General features: G+C 37.9%; 1 protein-coding gene across 4 annotated transcripts in view; it reads right to left on the bottom strand.

Annotated features, from left to right (window-relative positions):
- CNTNAP4 (contactin associated protein family member 4) overlaps positions 1 to 14,718 on the bottom strand; it is a 257,943-nt gene that overhangs the window by 107,181 nt on the left and 136,044 nt on the right. For 3 of the 4 annotated variants that reach the window (XM_036835023.1, XM_036835024.1, XM_036835026.1), the window contains one exon: positions 9,557 to 9,704. In XM_036835023.1, coding sequence (XP_036690918.1) covers positions 9,557 to 9,704 — 148 coding nt within the window. Of the gene's footprint in view, positions 1 to 9,170; positions 9,232 to 9,556; positions 9,705 to 14,718 lie in introns of those variants that run through there. The other variant, XM_036835025.1, reaches the window with a different exon arrangement.

The following is a 14,718-nucleotide window of genomic DNA, read 5'->3' as shown; positions in this document are numbered from 1 at the left end:
CTTTTCTACCTCCGCATGTTTCACATGCAGACACACTGCTCATTGTCATATCTTCTACTTGACCCAGTACCGTTCCCTCGCCCTTGCATCCTATCCCTGCTCCAGAAGTTTGAGGCTTCTCCAATTGTGAGGGGTTGCCATTTGAAAAAGCAATGTCTTCCCCACCCTGTAAGTGAATTACTAAGAAAAACACATCCAAGAGCATGATTTCTCAAATTGGGGTCCATGGTCCCACCACGTGAGAATCACCTAAGGAGAATCTCTTGTGGCCTCCATAAACATTCAACAAACATCCTGCGCTCTGCCTGATGTCCGCTAATTTAGAATCTCTGAAAGACAACCCAAGAATATAGGTTCCTGAGTGATCCTGAGGCAGACGACAGCATGAGGGTTATTTGACAAGAAGAAGAGGTAGCTTACAGAAACCTGTTCTCTGAAAATGAACAACTCATTGCACACTGAATTGTACCATGGAAAACAAAATTGTTTTATTTATCTATACCATAGGTGGTACTTGCAGAAAATTGTGGAGGTGGTAGTGACTTGTCCCTGAAACATCTTTCAGGGAGAAATGGATTCTGTGAGTTAAACCATGAATCATAGCATTATTGATGAGATCAGTTGACTAAGAAACTTAAAAGAGAAAAATTGGAATAGAAAATGCATGAAATGGAAAACAAATCATTAAAAATAGAAAATTCATTTTATTGAAGGTCATGAAAGAGTTCTTGAAAAAGACATGAGACTCTTCTAATAATTCTTTGGGAATCACCCCAAAAACACAAATAGAAAAAGAGTGCTACCACTAGAGAAAACAGCTATGGACCAAACTCTTCTGGGCTAAATTGAAATCAGTCTTAAACACCGATCATACTGCCTCTCTATTGAAAAATTACTACCTCTGAATCACTAAACAAACAGAGGTCCAATTTTGACTTCTAAAAAACATTAATCAGACTGAGTCACTGTTAAACTATTATATAGTGAAATATTAAAGCTACAGCATGATGTATAGGCACGTGAGATGTGCATTACAGAATTGTGCTTTTAAAGAGATGGAGAGGAGAGACCAAGCACTCGAGAAATCAACAGGAAATGGGTTGTTCTATTTTTGCATAGTAGCATAAAAGAACATAGAATGATTTAAGGGACTCTTAGGTTTAAAACAACTAAAATTGATATGGTAAAAAGGAAGAAGGCACAGGATCAAATGCTGTACATAACCACAGGGAAAAGGTGACTTTACTATCATGGTTTTAAACAGACTGAGTTAAGGTCAGTGATAACACTCCAGGAGGTTATGGGAGCAAACATCATCATGGCCACTTACATATCAATTTAAATTAACCTTTTAAATAGATTTGAAATCGGTAACATCTACTTCATCAAGGACGCTGGAGTGTATCATTGGAGGATGTAAGCTGGATTTCTGTTTCTAATATTTATTTGTTATTTTTGTGATGTCACAGAAATCACTTAAGTGCCAATTCTCAATTTCCTTATCTGGAATATGTGGAGAATAATTCCAACCTTTCATGCTATACCAAAAAAAGCTGTTGGCACCCGAGGGAAATATCAAAATGCCTTGACAGTTATTATTTAGTATGCTATTATTCTCATTTTAATAATAACAACTTTTGAAATTTCATATGTTCATCTCAGAGATATTTCTCTTTTCGTCAGTTGCTACTGCTTGAGTATAATAAATTTGGATGTTTACATATTTATTCATTTTTTGGTTTATATCGTGGCTAATCAGATATTTTTCTTAATACCTCCACTTAACAAATAGTTACTGAACGTTTACTGTGCGAAGTTCTACAGTAGGAGCCTGTGTAACGGGGAACACATTCCGTCCTCATGGATCCTCCAATCAGAAGGAAAAGAAAGACATCACGCAACTCATCCCATCTGAACAGATGTTTTTACAAATTGTTAAGTGGAACTTGAAGGAAAAGGACAGGGTAACATCAGAGGTTTGAGCAGAAAGGTCTAAATTAGGTTGTTGATTAGGGACGACATCTCTGAGGAAATGATATTTAAGCTGAGTAGGTCACCACCTATGAGAACATCTAGGGTCAGGAAAGGAAGAGGATGTGGGGAGGGGGAGAAGAGGGGGAGAAGAGCTGGGAGGGTGGGAGAGTCTGGAGAGGGATGGATGATGTGGCAGAAACTAAATGGAAGAGATCCACAGGGAGCTGAATTACTGGCAGATCACCTTGACCCTGTGAAAGCTTGGTTCCAGGATTTTCTTGGACAGGTCTATTTAGGATTTGTCCTTAGTCCCAGGACGTAACAATTGGTCCTCAGTTATGGTCTTTATTCCTAAGGCAATGTCTTTCTGGCTTTTCAGGTAGAAGCCCAAAGTGTTTAACAAGTCTCTCTAAATTGGCAGAACTTGAACTCCAAAGGTATCCTTCCCAGAACTAGGCAGATGCTGGATGAAGTCCTCAGGACTTGAATCTCCCAGCTCTTGCTTTTTGCCCGGTGCATAGTGGGCATGGGCAAGTCAGGAATCAGGCAAGGATTTAAGGGGAATGTGTATGCAGGAGGCAGGGCTCTCCCTCTCTGACACCCTCCTTTTCAGTATTCCACCCTAAATTTCTAATCACTCTGGCAACCCTGAACTCTGACCTCTGTCTCCTCAGCCTAGTAAAATCTGGCTACTTGCTACTTGAGTATCATGATGTTCTTAGGAAAAAGTCAGTTAAATATGGATCTCCAGGAGTTTGCTTTCCACCTTTCAAGAGTCAAGTCCTCTCAAGTTGCTGCCTGTTTTGAGCTGAATTTCAAAGCCCTGAAGCATTTTTTTTAAATGTATTTTATCCAGCCACTATAATTGCTGTGGGCAGCAAAATAGTCCAATAAAAGCTACTCTGTTATGACTGGTACCTAAAAGCAAATCTTTCTCTTTTTGTGAAATTTTATAATTATTGACTTGTCCATTAATTTATTTAGGATTGCAAAATGGGCATATACTGATTCTACTATTCCTTGTTTATTTATATAAATATAACTTTAAAGAGAAATCCCCTCTAATCTTCTATTTGATTACCTTGAGGTACAGATTACATAGGAAGAGTAGGATAAATGCTTGATGTTTTCTCTTCATTTATTAGCTTTCAAAATAATGAGTCGATTCCTTAATAGTTTTCCTAGGTGACCAATGAGGGTTTTTTTTTTAGTATTATCATGAACCCATTCACTTAAATATAGTTAATATGTTTCAAAACTGCAGTTACTATCTTTATTGATGCTAAAATATTTCCATCTTTGGTCAGTGAGAGCCCCTTCAGTTGGCTGAGTTCTTTTGACATTATTCTGGTGGGTTTTCACAGTCTCCTTATTTTCTGGCATTCTAAAAGCTAACCTCATTTTAATTTTAATATAACTTCATGTATCATCAAATTAAAATCTTAAGACTATAAACTTTGCAAAGAATTAGAATTTATCCACTTTGATTTTAGGCCAACATGAATCCATCTTCTTTTTAAACTCTGACATAAAATAGGATCCCTCAGCTACAGTATTAGCTGATAAACAATCTGAGAGCAGGGACTGTATTTAAAGCACCTTGTCAAGATTTTAGCAGTTAACATGTTGGAGCTGCTTAATAAGTAGGTATTGGATTCAACCACAACTGTTCTTTAGGGTAAATCTAACACATTTCCTGCTTTTCCTTTTTCGCCAACCCAACAAGTGGCGTGAGAGAGCGGCATCCTAAGTAGAAGGAAGGTTATTACTTAGTTTTCTTTCAGTGTTTTTTCACCCAGATAAACAGTTGCACTTTTCATGTTACTTTCTTATATTTCCTATTGATATATTTTCTAAACGGAAATCTACAGATGTAAGTAGTTCCAACTTTCAGTATTTTTTACATCATGAAATGCATACTCTTATTTTAAGTTAACATGAGTTTTGTAATTTCTGACTTATTTCCATTTACTAAATAGAATCCATAATTTTCTCTCACACAGTCTGCATTCAAGCAAATAAACATAATAGTGTAACACTTCTGTACATTTCTTCTCTGCCAATCCTCTCACTCAGTTTTCCCTGTGCTCTATGCCTGATCTTTAATGGACTGAATAAGACACTGGGATGATGGGAAAAGCCTTCCTGAAGTTCCCCAGACCTGCCCCCATTCATTCATCTATCTGTCCAGAAGACTAATACCAAAAAAGGACCATCCGATTTCAATACAGTATAATGTGTGTGTGATGCGATCAGGAGTAGAACAGCTGTTCCAGGAGCAGAACACATCCTCTGACCTAAACAGGAAGTACTAGAGAAGTTGTCAGAAACAGTGATTTCTATGCAGAGAAAAGACAAGGAGTAAAAGAATTATCTAGGTAGGGGAATGAAGGCTAGATGTGTGGTGATCGCCCTATGCTTCATGAAAAGATCCTAAGACTAGAAAAATCATGAAATCACAGCACTTCAAAGAAACTGTAATTCTTTCGCTACGGCCGGGCAGTTGGATGCTTTTATTCTGCTGAGGATGAGGAAGGAGAGATCGTGGATCGCAAAATGAGAGTGTGTACACAACAGCTAGAGAAAAGAAACTAAGAATTTCTACTCAGGACAATTGCTTCAGCAATTCACCCACAATTAAACATTATCTCCTGCGGCTTGATTGCTACTTCTTAAGGACTCCTCAGACACACTCACGTGCAGCCAGTTATTTCCCGTTCTTGCCTTTGTTTACCATTGTTTACCCTTTGGGACACACTGAGCAGAGTAGTATTTCTTCATCATCAAACACTGTCTTTTCTTTTTCTTTCTTCCACAAGTTATTTCCTTACCTACACCTCTTGTCTAGATCTGTAAACGTGTTCACAGTGGCTATGGCCAAGACATCTGAAATTTATGCTTTCCCTTTGAACCCATAAAATTTAGCTTCTGCTTCTCTCATTACTCAGGAAACAACGTCAGGTTTACTGACATAAAAGCAGAACATGCTCTTTGATATGGATTTTCCATTCACTTGATGCTCCTTCATAACAAGTTACTGTTCTAACTCAGGGTAATAAAACCATGTGTGATTCTCACAACAGCCACTTTCCCAGCAATATTCACAGCGCCAGCTTGCATCTATAACTTCAGCCAACACACATATTAGGCACAAGGGGCCAGGGGGGTCTGGCATAAAAATGCACGTTACCTGAAAAACAGTATAAAGGACCTGTTTTAATTATGACAGAAATGCATTTCTGTTTTTCAAAGACATGAGTAGTTGTACAAACATAGCTTTAAACTTTATACTTTTATTATCAACAGTAAGTGGAAAGGTTATGATTTAATAACTAATGATATTTTATAGGTTTCAATTCTGTAACTTCACCCCAGAGGGTGTGGAGTTCCAATCTTCCGTATTTCACACTTAAACTCAATGAGTCAGCGATGGAATTAATTCTCTCTCCTGCTCCCTTCCAGAACCTATTTGTTCCCCAGTGCCCCCTCCCAGTAAATGACACTACCTTCCAGACAGTTGTTCAAATCTGATAACTCAGTGTCCCCTCACATACAATCACTAAATTCTCTTGATTCAATAGTAGCCTCAGCATACTGTGAATCTGATTCAAGTCAGGAGAACTCTGTCTCCTCATTGCTGGTCCTCTAGTTTGAGACTCCAGCTGTCACTTGCACAAAGGAGTTCAGAAGCCTCCCAACTGAGCTGCTGCCTCTAATCTGTACCCCTCATTTAGCCCTCCAATCTGTACCCCTCATTTCAGTCTGAATGACCATTCTCAAATACAAACTGATCCCTCCAAGCAATCTTCATTCCTGTTCTTGACTAGAAGACACCCCTTCTCCTATTTGGACCGTTCTCCCAGCCTCTCATGTGAAAATATCTGCACCTTAGTTTCAAAACCTATTGCCATAAACTTTCTCATACTAACCTCAATTTATCAATCACGTTGTTCCTAACACCCTACACTAATGTTACCATATTTTGCATTGAGTTTGTGTAATTTTTATGACATTGCACATTCTCATCTTTAAGAAAAAAATGTATTACTTTAAATTCCTCCCTATACCCAACAGCTAGTAGATTTCTCTTTTAGCAAGTGTCAACAGACATTTAAAGGATGAACACATGTATGATTCATCAAGAGTACTGGTTTTGGAAGGTGATGGATCTGATTTTAAATCCTAGGTCTAACACGGGCCGTGTAATCCCAAAGCTCTTAATTTCTCTAAGTCCACTTTCGCCCGTGTCAGGAGACTTGAAGCACCCTGGTATACAACATTCTTGAGTGAGTCACTCAGGCAAAGCCCACCCAAAAGTCATATTAACTTGGTGCAGGCAATGGGAGCACACAAGCTGGCAGGTTGGATGCAATCCTCCAGGCCTTCCTCAAGCTCACAAGAGGCCCACTTCGCTGCCGGCACGGACAGGTGTCCTGGGACTGTTATCCGCGAGAACCCTGCTCATGTCGCACCCTCCCACACTTTTCCTGTTCTTAAGGATTGCGGAAGAATGGCCTTGCATATCTGGAGAAAATCCAGTCTGATCTTGGATCTGGGCTACTCAGGAGAGTTGCAGACAAAATCTTGAGCGGGCTTCTTTTGCCGACCTACAGTTCTTCCTTTTGAGGGCAGGGGACACTGGTGGTCTCAGCGATTTCTGTGCCAGACAACCCAGAGCAAGCCGCAGGGGCCATTCAGCAGACCACAAAATGGTAATATCCAAGTACCTACTTCACTGTGTTGGTAAAATGGTAAAACATAGCACCTGGCACATATTAACTGTTCAGTAAATGATGATTAAATAGTATCATGCTTTAGTAAACTAATATTCTGCAAGGCTAATGCTACGCAGAGGTGGAGAATAAGAGTGTAGATTATGCTGTAATTGAGGAATTAAAGTCAATTTGATCAAATACATTCCCATAAAGCATTCACACCCAGCCCATTTTGAGGTTATTTTCGGTCACCTGTGAGAGTATTTTTCCATTAAGTTTATTTTTTTTCTCTTTTATCCAAAATTATCCGACAGCCATTTTACATTGAATCCTGCTGTATCATTCTGCCGTGTGTGCTTACGTTTGAGTTTAAAATGTTGGCTCTCACTATTGACCCTTCAACCGTGGGTCCATGAAAAAAGGAGGTTGACTAAGTGCCCGGATGATGTGCTTACTCTAAGAGAGAGCAGATGAAGTCACAGCAAAAGGAATGTTTCATGGGGTTGCGGGGCGGGTGGGGGGGAATCTGAGTTATCATCCAGCACGTGGCAGCAGAGAACTCAAAGGAGCCTGCACCCCAGCAGTCACTTCATAGGGACGTTACTGTGGGAAAACAGCATCAATAGCCTTGTTAATCTAACGCTGAATTTACATACGAGATCGAATGTGTATTAAGTGTATGCTGCTGGGAAAACTGCTTAATATTTCTAAGACTCCATTAGATGGGTGATTTTTAGGATTAAATTAGAATGTCTATAAAAACTGTTATCTGACGCAGAATAAGTGCTCAGTAACTGTTTGCTATTATTATACAGTGATAAATAAATATTTTGCAAGGTAGACCCTCTGAATCAGTAACTATAAATATGAGTCATTTTGGAGTTTGCTTTGCTGATTGTCCATTGTGTGGCACGGGCTTTATTAAAACTCTACGATCCAAAGACAAATAAGACTGACTGTCCAGATTCTATGTTCCAGAATCGCAATTTGGGGTGGGACCTTTTTTTTAAGGATGATTTTATTCAAGTGGGATCATTGTAAAGGGAGGAGCTAACACATACCAGCAGTAGCTAAGCTGAACTGCAGAAGCCAAGAAAGCTAGAAGGAAGTCAGGCAGATGATGAGAAGTAAGCTGCCCATGGCTCATCTCTCATTTAACAGCTGGAGGAGGCATGAGAATAAGCTGGGGTTCTGGAGTCTGGCAGGCTTGGCTACAAACCCAGCTCTGTCACTTCCTATCTGGGTGGCTGGAACAAGTCACACAGTCTCAACATCGAATCTCTAAGCTCTAGCTTCCTCATTTGCAAAGTAGGGGAATGGAACAAGTTACCTAATAATATTTATCTGGACTTTGTTTGGAATTATAAACTAACTGGTTAATATGGTATCAGACATATAATAAGCACTCAAGAAAAATTTGTTACTTCTACAATTATAAAAATTAATCCCACTAACATTAGTGCTATTGCTACTAATACTATTATGACAATTCTGTCAACGTGGTTTCTCTGTCTGACACAGGGTAAACAACTTCAACAAGCTGCCTGCCCTCTTTATGACATGCCTGCCTTTTACATAAATAAAGTGAACCTGAAAAAGTGATGAAATACATGTGAAGAAAGCTTTAGTGGCTAAAAAAATAAAGGTTTACTAGAGGAATAAGGATGCAGTGAATTGAACAGTTATGGGTTCTCTTCCAGATTCTTCTGTGGACTAAGTTGTGAGATGCTGGGCAAATTACTGACTCTCTCCAAACCTCAGACTGCTCGCCTGATAATTGTAGATCATGTTAACTAACGACAGGATGGTGTGGCTTGAGGTGGGCTAGCAAGAACTCTCAGGTCTCTGTCCCACAAAAAGACATAATAAAATACTTCATTAAGAGGAGACTAAGTGAAATCTGTGGTTTCTATCTTTTATGTGAAAGTATTTCAAACACATCTTACATTTTGGCAGGGGTCTTTACCTTTTCTATGAATTTATGCACAGGGCATAGCATATTTATAAGTGAGGTTCATGGCATATTATTAGGCTGTAGAGAAAAACATACTTTGGTCTCATAACAGATGATTGGTTTTACTAAATCGGCCACTGTCTTTTATTAAATTTAGGGTGCCCAAATGAAACATCAGCACATATAGTCTATGGGGGGACGTTCTAATATTTAAAAGTTAAGATCTGGTCAAAAATATCAGATTTGGATAAATGGATTCACGTATGTCTACAAACATGTATCTCTATCTATCTACCTCTGTAACGATTTGTCTATCTGTAAAATGCTTCCATTTCTGATTTAAAATATAAAAGCTGAACACGTAAGTCAATATTGGCATGTATGGGCACAAATAAAGCTTCCCACGGAAACTGCTCCCATTTTTATGTCTCTTTACATAGCTCTTAAATCAATTTCAGCATACAGTTTGGCTTTTAAAACATCTCCTTTGATATCTATTCCACTGTGTTGGATAAACAAACACTTACTATATGCACATCCAAACACCTCGATTCACATTCCAATTCTGCCCTTGGGGTTCCACTCTAATATTTAAAAGTTAAGATCTGGTCAAAAATATCAGATTTGGATAAATGGATTCACATATGTCTACAAACATGTATCTCTATCTTTCTATCTATCTCTGTAATGATTTGTCTATCTGTAAAATGCTTCCATTTCTGATTTAAAATATAAAAGCTGAACACGTAAGTCAATATTGGCATGTATGGGCACAAATAAAGCTTCCCACGGAAACTGCTCCCGTTTTTTATGTCTCTTTACATAGCTCTTAAATCAATTTCAGCATACAGTTTGGCTTTTAAAACATCTCCTTTGATATCTATTCCACTGTGTTGGATAAACAAATACTTACTATATGCACATCCAAACACCTCGATTCGCATTCCAATTCTGCCCTTGGGGTTCCACTCTAAAGGGATGAAGCGCAGAAATCTGGCTTTGATAGAAGGCTGTAGTCTATAGTACACAACACTGTCTGCATTTGCATTTCCTGAAAATCCCTAGAAGAAAAGAGAAAAGAAGGAAATCATTGTACCTGGAGAATATCTATTTCCCTTTGTCTCCTACAATGTCAACAGGCAACGTATGATTTGCTTTTTTACTATAAAATGGCAACCTTCTTTAAGAAGATCATATTGTTAACAGTTATGCCATAACGTATCTTCATCCGCATAAGTTACTATTGTCTAAACCTCTTTCTATCTAGCAGTTTAAATTCCATCATCCGCAGCAAGCCAGCTTTCAACTATGAAACCCCCAGTAAAGTTTGTTTCTATAAGGTGCAGACGAAACATAAAAGTTACTGACATTGTGCACCATGAGGAATATTGAGAACATCTTCTTCCTGTATTCAAAAGCTACGATCTGATTCAGCATAGAAGTTGCTCACATCATTGATGAATGAGTAAGGTTAAGACTTGTTTGTATTGTTTCACTTTATCTTACTCAGTAACATAAATGAAAGTTATCACCATTCAAGTCAGAGCTACACTCTGAGAATAGGTTGTTAAACTTCATTCACCACAAGGCTGGATACACACCTTAAAAATTGTTGTTGCGTGTCACTTTTATTCAATAAAAAATAATAAAATAAAAGCACCTGTATTTAAAAAATTGTTAAGGGAAATTGGAATCAATAATAATCTGGAAAGACCTGAAATTAGACTTACAGATTCTAGATTTGAAAGCTAGAAAGACCACGGGAATGATGCTGAGCTAGCACCATCAAATTGCAGATGAGGAAATTAAACGTCAGAATGGTGAAAAAAAAATCTCTGGTGTTTGCAAAACTATTATATGGTATGACCAGGAGCTATGCTCCTTCCACAATATCAGGATGCATCTACCTAACACATAGCTCACCTGCAAAACCCACACCTGAACAGCTTTTATTTTCTCCTACATGACATATGGTAAAGCTTCATATGTGAAAAAGTTAGGATGAAGCAGTTGTTCTCAATAATTGATATTTAATTTTTATTTTAGCTTCTCCTCTTCCACCTCTTCCTTCCTTTCCTCTCTCCTTTCCTCCTTCTTGTCTTCCCCTCCTCCTCCTCCTTCTTTTTTTGTTTAACTGTAACAACCAGGATATGTAGGAACGAAATAAGGGATGAAGCTACGACCTATTCAGCCACATGACAGGTCCCCTTACCATGACTGGATCAACGAATGAGGTCACCCTCATGTAGATCATACCAAACAAAGCAAATATTTTAGGAACACCAATACCCAGGGAGTTTATTCATTTGCCTACTTTTCTTTCTACTTCACAAATATCTCTTTACCAACATTTACCAAAATATTTTCTAACACAGTAAAAAAAAAAAAAAGTAAGGTTGGGTTTTTCAGTCACATTAATTTGATTTGATTCCCCTTATCAGTCAACTCTACTTCCTGCCCCCCAATGCCCCCCTCTCCCAGTACCTCATACACCCAATTTTCAGGCTCACACAAAACAGACAGTTCTATGATGGTGCCTCCAAATTATCTCCCAAATCTAGGCATCTCCCTTCATCTCAGCTACAACCACCAGGTTCAACAAAGCGTTATCTCTCCAGAACTACTTCAATGGCCTCTTCCTCATCTTTTTAGTCTTCTGTTTCCTATCACCATCCCCATCCCCATCCATATCCCTAATCTCTTTCCCTCTGAGCAGTCAGTAAGATTTTTAAAGGTAAGATAAACTATGTTACCCCCACTGCTTCCTTTATCACTTAGAAGAAAATCCAAATTCCTTATCAAACATAACACAGTCTTTGGCAATCTCCTCCATGATGCTTTAAGCACACGGAACCTCCGTGTAGAAGCCAAGCTCAGTCCTGCTGAGGGCCTTGGCGCCAGCTGTTCATTCTGCTCTGAAAGTTCTTCCCTCAAGATCTTTGCACAACCAGCTCCTCTTGTCATCTCAGGCCTTGGTCTGAAGAGCACCACCTAGGACAGGCCCTTTTTGATCACAGCTTCTAAAGGAAGTGTACCTGGCACCCCAGCATCTTACCTTTCTGTTTTATTTTCTTCATATTACTCATTATTTGGGGATCTTTTTTGATTATTTGTTTATCTTATCCCCTTAGAAGACAAGCTCTGTAAAGCAGGGATCTTTACTGCCTTCCTTCCATAGTACCTAGAATATGGCTTGGCTCAAAGTGGTTCTCAACAAAGTATCTGTTGGATGTGTATGTTTGGGAAAGACTGGGCGTAAAAACAAATCAAAGTTCAGCAAGTTTCTTGATTATTGTATCTCTATGAAGATGTCAAATGAGAATGTACAAATGAGCACTGTATCTCCTGAGGGAGGAACAGTTATCCAGCATGTTTCAAACATATTAGGCCCACATTCCTGCTTAATATTTCCCAGAACATAAACAGGAGAACATCGTTTAATCCCACAGACATTTGGACTCTGATAACCAGACACTTCTAGAATGTTCCATGCTATTCCACCAGTTGAAATTTCACACTGAGGATTTGATATAAAAGGTTAACTGTATTCTTTATTGTACTACCTAATCCCCATCCTCACTTCACCTTTAGGGCACCATGGTCTCCATTTCTGTCAAAACCATGAACATTTGCCTGAAAATGTCCATTTATACCAACTTTTTCTTTAGAATGGCTGATGAAGGGCAGTTTCATTTAAGACAGTATTTCCCAAACTTGGACTACACATTAAAACTCCCAGTGCTCAGACCCTGGGCATTGTTGTACGTGTGTGTGTGTGTGTGTGTGTGTGTGTCTGTCTGTCTGTCTGTCTGTCTTTACAGGCTCTCCAAGTCAGGGTAATGTGCCTCCAGGGTTGAGGACCTGGTTTAAAGACATTCAATCCTAATCAGACCTTCTTACACTTCTGATTCTATTTTCCTGGGTACCACTGGCAGGTTAATACAATACCTAATTATGATTTCTTGCAGTGAACACCTGGATGATGAATTAGATAACCCTCCAAAAGATCTCACATTTTTTCAAAATTAATATAAGTTCATAGATTGAGACAGATGGCACTCTGTGATCTCAGCATTTTATGGGATTGGGAGAAAAGATGCAGGTGACAGTGGCAACAGACAGGTAAATGGGAAGAGGACGTCTGTAAATGGAAGCCTTTCACAGTTTATCTGATCAACTTATGAGCTATTTGAATTTTGAGAACATAAAGAAGAAATGTAAATTACTTTGTCTGTATAAGTAATAAGAACATCTGAGCACATTCAAAATTTTAAGTGATTATTTCTGACAAGGGATGAGGGAAATTGTGAGGTGGGGGATATGGGATTTTTACTTAGCACATTTTAGTCATTTCTGAATTTTTTTAATGAGCATGTATTAATTTTATAATAATTAGCAAAATAAAGTAATGCATAGACATGTAAGTGTATACAGTGACAGAATAGGCAGAAATACCACTTAGTAATGCTCTGGGTACCTTAAATAACATTCTAAGATTAATGTTACTGGGAAAACATGCACCATTACTACTAGTTAAATATATTTAACTGAACAGTAATATTTGCGTTGTTTTGTTCCACTTGTTGCTAACTTTTAAAACATAAGATAATAAAGATTCTGCTGTGGAATTCAATATCTAACGGGAATTTTTTTAGAATGTCTGTGAATGAGACAGGGAATTGATGCTATTCACTTTATAAATGAAGAGTTCAATGCATACTAATGTTCCTAACGTAATTCCCTTGCCTAGAAGACTTTTCTCAATTTGCTATGAAGATTTTTTCATATACTCATAATTCATAAAGGAATGCATGAATTTAAATGTTTCATTCTTTTGAAAAAATAATTTTATTATGAGAATGTGTATGTCTTTCCTTATATTATATATTCTGAACTTTAGTGCTTGTCCAAATTACCTGAGGTGCTGTCACGCACTAAATCTGTGAGAGGGGCCTTAGAAATCCGCATTTCAATGCAGGTCAAGCTGATTTGTGCTCTTGGTCTTTGGTCTGCTCTTTGAACATTCTTCAGGCTTGTGGATAAATCGTGCTATTTTTCCCCTCCCTATTTTATCTCAAAACTTTTCAGAGTGGGAAAAGATTTTAGGAGAACAGTTGACTAGGGCCAACCTCCAAAGGGAGAAATAAGTAACAAATGTCTTCTGTGCTATCAATCTGAATGTCTTCAACATGAAAGCTTGTGTCTCAACATCAGACACAGCAGAAATATATAATATATTATGTAGTTTTAATATTTGCCTCAATCCTGTGAAGTATTTTTGTGCCCACCATAAAACTGAAGATAACAAAAATTATAGAGCTTATGTGCCTAAAACCACACAGCTAGAAAGTGACAGAGTAAGGATTTAATTCTATACTTTTCTGAATCAAAAGCCCATAATTTAGCTAAGCCATCAAAGGCCTCACTCCAACAGAACGTGAAAGCAAACAACTCACCCTAGAGGAAACCTGATATTTTATCTGAGGCTGTTTTTCCCTTTTTCTCATAATTTATATTTAAAATCTTTGACACATCTCAAAGTAATGCAACTTAGATTATTACTGAACTGGGACACAACTCTACCAGTTGACTTTTATAGACAAAAGGATTGTTCTATTAACTTTATATTTTTGCAAAATTACTACAGCTGAATGAAAATAAAAGACAAATTTTCAAACATCAATAGGACTGTTGCGTATAAACGGTAACCTCCTAATAGATGCATAATGTAGAAGAATATGCCATTAGATCATCAAATATATGAAATATCTACAAGTAAAATTAAGGTGATGTGTCTTATGTGATAAAAATCAAAAAGCCTTAATTGTATTTTTCTTTTCTTTGAGACTTGATGATTTTCAAACTCAATGAGATGTTCAAAGATGGTTTAGAAATGTATTCTAACCAAGATAATTTATGGAGTTAATGAATTAAAGTTTTTCACAGGATTTTAAGTATTTTCATAGTGCTTCTAAAGTTTATGAAGAAGTGTAATAGCATTAACTTCTTTTGTAAATAGTAATTGAGCAACTCATCTATGAAAGCCAAGATGCATAAAGGGAGATGGCCATATAT

Source organism: Balaenoptera musculus, chromosome 19 (genome assembly GCF_009873245.2).
Source record: "Balaenoptera musculus isolate JJ_BM4_2016_0621 chromosome 19, mBalMus1.pri.v3, whole genome shotgun sequence".
In the NCBI taxonomy this organism is placed as follows: Eukaryota; Metazoa; Chordata; class Mammalia; order Artiodactyla; family Balaenopteridae; genus Balaenoptera; species Balaenoptera musculus.
Note: the sequence above shows the minus strand (reverse complement) of the source record. Positions and strands in the feature narration are given on the sequence as shown.